Source organism: Orussus abietinus, unplaced genomic scaffold, assembly GCF_000612105.2.
Source record: "Orussus abietinus isolate OABI.00-Male unplaced genomic scaffold, Oabi_2.0 scaffold55, whole genome shotgun sequence".
Classification (NCBI taxonomy): Eukaryota; Metazoa; Arthropoda; class Insecta; order Hymenoptera; family Orussidae; genus Orussus; species Orussus abietinus.
This window is the reverse complement of record NW_019394295.1, coordinates 616,545-625,571: the sequence shown is the minus strand read 5'-3', so window position 1 is coordinate 625,571 and position 9,027 is coordinate 616,545. Positions and strand designations below refer to the sequence as shown.

The 9,027-nt window shown below is 38.3% G+C and overlaps 1 protein-coding gene across 1 annotated transcript; it reads right to left on the bottom strand.

Moving 5' to 3' along the window:
- Positions 1 to 1,078: 1,078 nt before the first annotated feature.
- LOC105694411 (juvenile hormone acid O-methyltransferase) lies at positions 1,079 to 4,365 on the bottom strand. Its single transcript, XM_012415052.1, has 5 exons — positions 4,170 to 4,365; positions 2,750 to 2,921; positions 2,524 to 2,656; positions 2,311 to 2,458; positions 1,079 to 1,691 (listed from the first exon to the last, which is right to left on the bottom strand). The coding sequence occupies exons 1-5, from the start codon at positions 4,363 to 4,365 to the stop codon at positions 1,486 to 1,488; spliced, it is 855 nt and encodes a 284-aa protein (XP_012270475.1). The 3' UTR covers positions 1,079 to 1,485.
- Positions 4,366 to 9,027: the final 4,662 nt, after the last annotated feature.

Sequence of the window (9,027 nt, the reverse complement as noted above, 5' to 3'; positions counted from 1 at the left end):
TAACAATCGATGGCACGAGTTTTCAATGAAAATAAATTCAGATTCTAGTAAAAAAAGGAACTAATCGAAATCGGATACGCATTGCTTTTTATCCTCTTCCTTCTGAAGGTATTTTGAAGAGAAGCTTTCGCCAGAAATCCGCGATTCTTAAATCCGATTTTCTAGTTTCTAAAGCCACCTTAACGTTAGTATCTTGTTTCAGACTCGTCGTTCTCTCTTACTTTAAATTCTCTGCAAGTTAAATGAAACAGTCGTGTAAGTGACTATTTCCTAGACCTTTTCATCCCCTTTTAAACTAACTTCGATTAAAACGCATTTCATAGCCTACTGACCCCCTTAAAGGTTACGGTGCTGCTTAAGGTGTTTTAACGCACGCAGGAGCGAAATCGAGTATCAACGACATTATTGATTTAGTATCGATTCCGGTACCGGCATTAAGACTTGTAACGAGAAACGACGGTGTGTGAAGTTTAGGAAAGTATCGAAACTGGCAGGACAAGAGATTCCAGCTGATCGGATCGATCGAGATCGAGCGTTCGATCACTCGCATTTCGGGAGATTTTGCGATTCGTCGGGAGGCTATTGATAGATGACTTTTGACCGGGTCAAATGTTGAAATTTATAGCGAAAGTGGTGCCTCTTCGTCTTATCGCGAGATCCCCCGATAATTGCACCCTTTCGGATGCGCAGGTTTACGCAAACGTCGTCTCTTCCACTTTCGCAAAGTCCGACATGCCGCGAACGAAAATCGGAGGTCTGTGTTAAGACTTAAGGTAGACCGTAAACCTGAGTGTGACTTTTTTAGAAACTAGACTAGACGAATTGTTACACCCGCTGTTTAAGGAAGCCATCTCACCAACAAGTACACGCGGAAACTCGCGTACCGTAGGTATGTCCGTATGACTTGCGAGTAATAACGACATTCTCTTAAATGGCTATACTGCACTGTAAATCCAAGGAGAAGGTCAAATAAAACTTAATGTCATAGGAGTACGACCGGCGACTTTCGAGTTTCCTTTTAATATATATATATTTTTTTTTTATACATCGTTCCAGGGTCTTCGAGAGAAAATTTCCATCTTTTGCAAGAGAACTCCCCCGAATTAATTTCCAATGCTTTTCTTATAATCTCAAGTATTGCAATTATTTCCTTGCTTCTAATCATTCTTTTATCCCAAACAGTAGGAGGTAAAATAAAGAAAATGCCAGTTATTTTTTTGTATATTTTGCTTCTAGATATTTCTATGTTTTATAGAAAATATCTCTCCGAATGATTATTTTGTTATCAGTTCTTCTTGAATTGTTAGATTGAACTTCCTTATGATTTAAAATGTTAGAGGATCAAGAGAATCCTTCCTCTTTTATTTCATGCTCCTTTTTTATACTTTATATCTTACTTAGTAAACCCGTATATTTTTATCTCATGAAGTACCTTAAAATTATTATTAAAAATAAATAAGCCCTTCTCGAGAGGTTCCATTGATTTCATGTTCTGTCATTACTGCTTCTAGGCTTTCCAAAGTACGCAACTAGTGCGTGGTAACGATCCAATATGCTATAATCGTTCTCGTTATTTCCATTAGTGATTACGATTTTTCGTTTAGTCACTTCTCTCAGTAAGTCTGTTCGGAAGTCCTCCTTCAGTTCTGCAGGAAGTCGCTCTAAGAAGGGATTGACGGCGTCCGCATGTTCTAAAAAAGTGATGTAAAATAATTAAGCAAATCACTTAAGGCGATATGAAAGTGATAATCTCTCTGCATAAAGCATCGAGATATTTATAAAACTGTTTTTTAAACAAGATGCACCGAATCGTCGGAGACTTCAGCAGGTGAATATGGAGGCCCTAAGGAAGAACGTGGTGTTCATGAAATTTCATTTTATAATATAAATTTTTTGATGCTTATCCCAGACAAAAAATCTATATTAAACAATGAAATTTCATGAACACCGCGTTCTTCCTTAGGGCTTTCATAATCACGTGCTGAAATTTCAAGAGGTCTTGTTTATGAAACTTTTGACCGAATCGAGCGTATCAAATCGTTTCAAACTTTACACTGTGAATATGGAGGCTATGTAAAAAGGCCTGACACTCATGAAATTTAAATTAAAAAAAAATATCTTTATAGATATTTTAAGAATTGTTTATAAAGAATTAAATTTCACGGGTGTCAGGACCTTCCTTACAGTCTTCGCGTTCGCGTTGTAAAGTTTGATATGATTCGTTACACCCAGTTTGGAGAAAAGTTTCATAAACTATTGACTCTTCAGATGCCACTTTGACGTCCCCTTAATATACATTATTTAACTCACTCTTCAGGATTTCTGGACTCTGGAAGACGAAGGTCCTTTCTCTGTTGCTGCAGTGGAGGACCTCGAAGCCGATCTCCGTCAAAATGGCCCTCAATTTCTCCCTTGGATTGGAAGCTTTCTGAAAAACTGGCATGCACTTCCGCACGTCCTGAAACGGGGATAACTATCCAGTAGCATTGCACAAATTTTGGCGTTTCGTGTACAAGTCATCACCTTCATATAAGGTTGGTACCGAGGATCCTTGTAGAGTTCCTCGAAGGCTTCGAATCCTGACTGGTGAGACAACAGGATGATCAGACATTTCCCTCCTGGTCGCAGGAGTTTGTAAATGTTGCCAAGGGCGACCCTAATTTAATTATTGTTTGACCATGAATTTCTAATGGAAAAGGGTGTATGAAATTGTGGAGCATGTAACCGCTTGGCACTTCATTTAAATTACCTGATTTCCTGGCACCAGTGCAGGCAATAAAAGGACACGGCGTTATCAAATCCCTCAATCAGCTCGTTGGGTAAATTCAACGTCTCTATGTCTAACTCAAAGAAGGACAAACGTCCTTCTTCGTGGTATCTCTTCGAGGCAAACTCAACAATCGTCTTCGACTTGTCGACACCTGGAAAAATCGACCGGATGATTTGTCAAGTACGGGGAGCTTTTAAATAATATTATGAAAATATTCAACAGGTTGACGGAATGATTAAATAATACTTGGAATTATTTACGAAGTCGGGTAATCGGTGGATTCTACACTAAAAGTAGCAGTTTCAGATTGGAAGATAATACTCAAGGTGGAAATTAAACGGGAATTAATTTAACGCGGAATAAATTATCACGTTCTTTATGGTTTATATTGAAAGGGTGAAAACCAGATTGGACGAACCTTCGAAAAGGATCTAATTTAGCCATCGAAACCTGATAGCAATTACGCGTCGACAAATTACGCTCGTTTTATTCTGTTAATGGGTTGACATGAATCGCCAATGTCAGCGCAATAAATGTAAAAATACAGAGAGCTTAGCTAAACAGTATGGCAGTAACTTGCGGAAGGCACGAAGGCATACGGTCAGCAAGTCGTGGCTTCTCGATGTCCAGAAAGAAAAATCGGCATATCGGCGGCATTTCCAGAATAGAAATGGCGTAAGCCTCGATTAAATGTCGACTCAAGTCACGCTTAGAGCAGCATAATGCACAGAACTCGAAGGAATGGCAATTTTTAATAATTTCTCAAAGGTTTACTCCCACGTAAAATGCGAATAGTGTTAATGAACCGTGCGGGGCATTCGAATACGTCCGCCATCTTGAAATCGCAGAGGGAGTATCTAGCGAATTGCTCTGTATCCATTTTCGCAGCGTGCACATCTTTCCGAATGTAAGTCGATATCTGGAGATGGTAGAAATGTATTTACATGCGTCAGTGCATGAGTAAAATTGTCACTCAATATCGCGACTTTAAATATAGACCACATTTCATTCCTAGTAAAAGAACTCTCGTAAGGATTTTCAAGATGGCGGCGTCCTAGAGAGATTAAATCTTCTAAGATAGACTTTTTCTCCGAGGATTTTTCCTCCCTCCTCCGGAAATGGATCTTTTCATAGAATTTCAGGATAAATCTCGGAAAGCTTGAAGAAATTATACTTGTTAATGAGCTCATTTTTAGTCCCTAAGAAATAGTACTTTGTTTTACGTCGTTATTTTTTGCAGGCTTCTTCAGGGCCTCTTTGCATATCAAGTGTTCTTTATCGAAATGCCTCTTTCATGATCTTCATCCCCCCGAAAACTAGTGTTCCCTTTTATATCATTATCTTTTGCGTGGACTTCATCAAGGTCTCTATATCTCGGTGACATCGGAAGGGTAATTACCAACAATGACGGCGTCTTTTTTCAGCCTCGGGAGGACCAGATCAGCAGTTACATCTCCAGGACCAGCTCCAATGTCGACGCATTTCCCTCCCATTTTTGAAATCTCCTTTGCAAATTCCTCTATCAGGTCCGTAGCATCCCGACGCTGAAGATCATGGGCTTTTGCGTAGGCGATGCAGTCCAGCACTGGGTCCATCTTTGGGGCGCCACTAAAAAGGTTTGATTAGTTTAAAATCTACCGAAAAATCGGGCAAATTGGAACCGATGCATCCTTTCGTCAATCGTGACGGTAGAATTGATCTTTCTTATTAAGAACTATTTTACCAAAAATTAAGGTTGACTGAAATTCGTCAAGAAGAGACGCACTGCTGGTTCCTACTGAGAACTTCCTAGCCCGGGCTTTGTACTTATAGAGCCAAGAGTTCCACCTCCCCTGACGTGTGATTCGTGGTACCAGAAACATCTTTAAGGAGAGGAAGGTCTTCTCTTAATAATGCCCCAAACTGCTTCTCATTGGTGGCTTTACGTCGCTTCTTTCCACGTCGTCAGTGTGGCTTCCGTTTCCATTTTCTAATAAGTCGCCTTCCGTCTGAAAGAGGTTGGATCAACGATTTTTATGGCGACTTTTTTTTTTTACATAACTCTATATATGCATGCAGAACAGTTCACACACTTTATGATTTCATTGTCGAATCTTGTCATTAAAATGCCGAGTCCTGCGTTAAGTATTCGGTCCTGGTCGCGCAGGCTTTTAAATGTATTTGGCGCGAAACTCTACCGAGTGTCCGTGCCAGCCACGAGGGCTTAACAAAGTAGGGTATACGTTGATAAATTACCGAATAAACGAAACAGAAAATAATGGATGAAGTGGTAAAATCTGTTATCGTCGTCTCATGTAGTTAAAGTGCTTCGTCCCAAAATATGTGAGCGGTATATATTATATATTTAAATCTTACTGCTGTATCATTCTTTATAAGTGTGAATAAAAATTTAACAAATGGTTCAGCTTCGTGAGGTGTATTGTGTGAGGAAAGTGAAATATTTAAAAACTATATACATATAGTCCTGTTTAGAGGAGATTATTTTCCCCTTTTCGGATCGCAAGAATCGGCTCAGCCGTTCCCGTAATTGAATTTATCTAAAGCTTAAAGCAGGCTCCCATAAGTGACCCACTTTTCATGAAATCTCCCATATACCTTCCCCGTGAACCACTTTCTGAAAGAGTTATCGCCGTAAACATAAAATGGCCGAGTCTGAGTTTAGAGGAGGTGTCGGTTTCTCGGGGCGGCATCTTTTCGAAAAGCCGATGAAAACTTGGAGAAGCTTCTGCTATTTGGGGACCCTATTAAAACCAAGAATCTGGAGTTCCCAAGATCTCTCTCCTTCTCTCTCCAGTGCGAAAAGGGAAATCATTCGGCAAATTGGCGGAAATACCTTCTCCGGAAGTTTCTGGACCAGCGATGGCGGAGTTTCGATCCGTCTCCTTCGAGGAATTAATTAAAGTTCCTTTCGGTGAATCCCACGGGAGGGGATTGGTCAGTATTAGATATGGGGGAGGTAAATAAGTTTATTTGAAGTTTCTGTTAGGTGCACGGTTTCGTTACAAGTTTATTCTTTCATTACAATTGGCTTGTACGATGCGGTCCCTTTCTGTGATGTGCAAATTTACCCTGCGCAAAAAAGTCACTTTGTAGAAAAAAAATTAATTCTTTGGTCGAATGGATCTTTACTGACTACTATCAGCAAACTAAGATTAAAAAGAATTAAGGAGAATTAGAAACAACATTCATCTTTATTAAACTCCAAGGCTGATTGTCTCATTATTGTTACATTTTCTAGACATAAGCGTATTGAAAATGTAAATGGATTCACTTTAAAGAATGAAAGACTTTCAAAGAATTAATAATATTCTTGTAATAAACAAGAACTTAATATAATTATCGGGGTGTCCGAGGGTTTTTCTCTGATTCGCTAACGGTTATCAGTAAACTTATTCTTGCATCAACTTCAAACCACAAAGCTATATTATTTCATAATTTTTCCTAGAAAGTAAATTTTGGCTCATCGACAAAACTGTTCATTGAACCAAAGAAATATTCAGCCAATTAAAAGAAAAATGCTTCGACTGAAAATCGAAAAAAAAATGGTGACCACTTATTCGAGCCAATTATTCATTGAATAAAAAATACATTTCTTTGGTATTATTAAAAGAAATAATTCTTTAGTGCAATGAGTGTTTTTTTTTCTGAGTGACTATCAAGGAGTAGTTACTTTAAATGTTCTAAATAGGCTCTGGCAACGCTCTTAACAGCTGGTCTTCCATATATTATAATTCAACAGTCAAACTAGATTTTCCGGCTGCCTAAGAATGGGGGAGACTCTTGGGCTAGGTCAGGGTCTTTGTCCCGTTAAAGGGTCGTCAACCTCTTCGCCCTAGCATGGGGCGACCGGATGTTGGGCACTTGTCCTTCGAGTTTTCTTTTTTTATCTCCCGGATGGGAGCCGGGAATGAGAGAAAAAGAGACGAGTCGGAAAGAATTCGAAAAAGGGACGCGTTACCTCTTTATGACCGACCCGGGCTGCTTTGTGTGTCCGGTACTATCTCGAACGTCATCTGTGACTATTCTTCTCTAGAGGCAGTAAAAAAGCAAGATGGCCGCTCCTAGGAATAGAAAAGCTACTCGACTAGTTTTACTGACCCACTTTTCCGCTGTATCGGGATTTTACCTTCCGAACCTGCCTGACCTACGCCATGTTGGATCTTCACGATCCCCTCGAATTTACTTAATTCGAATAAATTGGGAATAAATTAAACCCTCCACGAGAAACGGAAGTCCCTAAAACGTGGAAAAAAAGCAGTTATTTAGATTATGTCATTTGTAGTTGTTTGTAAATATATAGTATACAATTTTACCTTCCGAACCTGCCTGACCTATGCCGTGTTGGATCTTCACGATCCCTTCGAATATACTTAACCCGAATAAATTGGGAATAAATTAAATCCTCTGCCAGAAACGTCAGTCCCTGAAACGTGTAAAAAAAGACACTTATTTAGATGTAGTCTTAGCAGTTGGTTTATTATTATGTTTGTAAACAGCTGTAAATATATAGTATAAAATGAATGAATCGCTGTCTGAGATTAGTCTAAAAATATTGTCAAATATTGAAAATATAAACAATTCCGTGAGAATATCCTGTTCAAAATGCTTGTGTTTCCTATACTTTAGGTGCACAAAGATTGGTTAAAATACAAATTCGGTACGACGATTTAAATTTGTACGCCAGTTTTGTAAATTTAAACAAGTTTCAAATTTTCCATTTGACGGCAGACTTTTCCGAGCATTTTGTAAAATTATAAAGCTAGCATGTTGAATTTATCTACGAGAGTAATATACATTTAATGTTCCGCTTGGAAATACACGTTCAATGAATTTATTACAATATTCTTTAACAATGTACTATAAAACAAAATCAAATTCCACTTGATGCCGCCCTTAAAATTGCAAAAAGTAATTTGAAATACAAAAAAATTGATTATTTATACGCGCAACTATGAAATGCGCGAAATTTGATGAGTGCTCAATTTGTTACGCGCATCTCTTCCGCTTTGCTAAATCATTTTATCCATTTCGCATTAATTTAATTTCCCCGGCCGAACGTGAAACTGAAGCTGCATGTAAAGCGAAGAATGGCGTAGCAGATACATATATGCTAATTAGTGCAATACATTTTGAGGTCCTTTCTTCCGTGTTTACTCCCTTTGACGAATCATTTCTCTCCATATCGAGAGGGCGGCGGGATGGGGTGTGTATGTGTAGAGGAGAGCGATTCGGGGGTGGGACCAGGGATAATTTCATTTTCCTACGTAAATGCATTATAACTCGCGTTCGCGTTCGAGTGAGGCGCGAGTGAGTCGTGCAATATGTTTGATTAATAATTAGAGCACTTCCCTCGTACCCTTTCGCGTCCAGTTCGCATAGGGATGCCCTCGTCCCACCCCTTATCATGTACGGGGCCCCATAACTCTACTGCCTAACTAAACGATAGTTAGCGACACACAGATAAAAAAAGTTAGTTGACTCAAAGAAATGTACTACAACAAAATCTTGCGATTAAATACGTCCGAAGAAACGTCAGGAAGAGTAAATAAAATTCGTTAAATCAACAATATAATTTTTCTTCTCAACGAAATAATTGTTTCTTGCAATTGTATGTGATCTGGCGATGAAATATGTCGAAAGAAATGTCAGGAAGAGTAAATAAAATTCGTTAAACCAACGATATAATTTTTCTTCTCAACGAAATAATTATTTCTTGCAATTGTATATGATCTTGCGATGAAATATGTCGAAAGAAATGTCAGAAAGAGTAAATAAAATTCGTTAAACCAACGATATAATTTTTCTTCTCAACGAAATAATTGTTTCTTGCAATTATATATGATTCAGGCAACAATGTATATTTGTTTTAGTCGATTAATCTTTTCTCTTAGTGCAATCGTCCCCTCGAAGCTGATGTCAGGATGGCCTCTACACACTTTCAAAAATGTCTAACTTTATACAATTTAAGTGCACAATGTTGTATTAACATTGTATGTAATACAATTTAAATTAATGTGCAATGTTTATAAATGTAGGAACGAGTTTTTAATTATGTGTAATTTTATCAGACATTCTTGATTAATTGAAATTATCATATCGAATTGGTAATTCGAAGACGACTTTGTGTACGGGTCGCTTCTACATTATAAATTCATGGGGTTAAGAGCAATTTTGAACGGAATTTTGGATTTAAGTTGCTCGTGGGGAATTTTACGAATGGTCATCCATAGTCAATTAATTCGAAATAAAAAGAATGT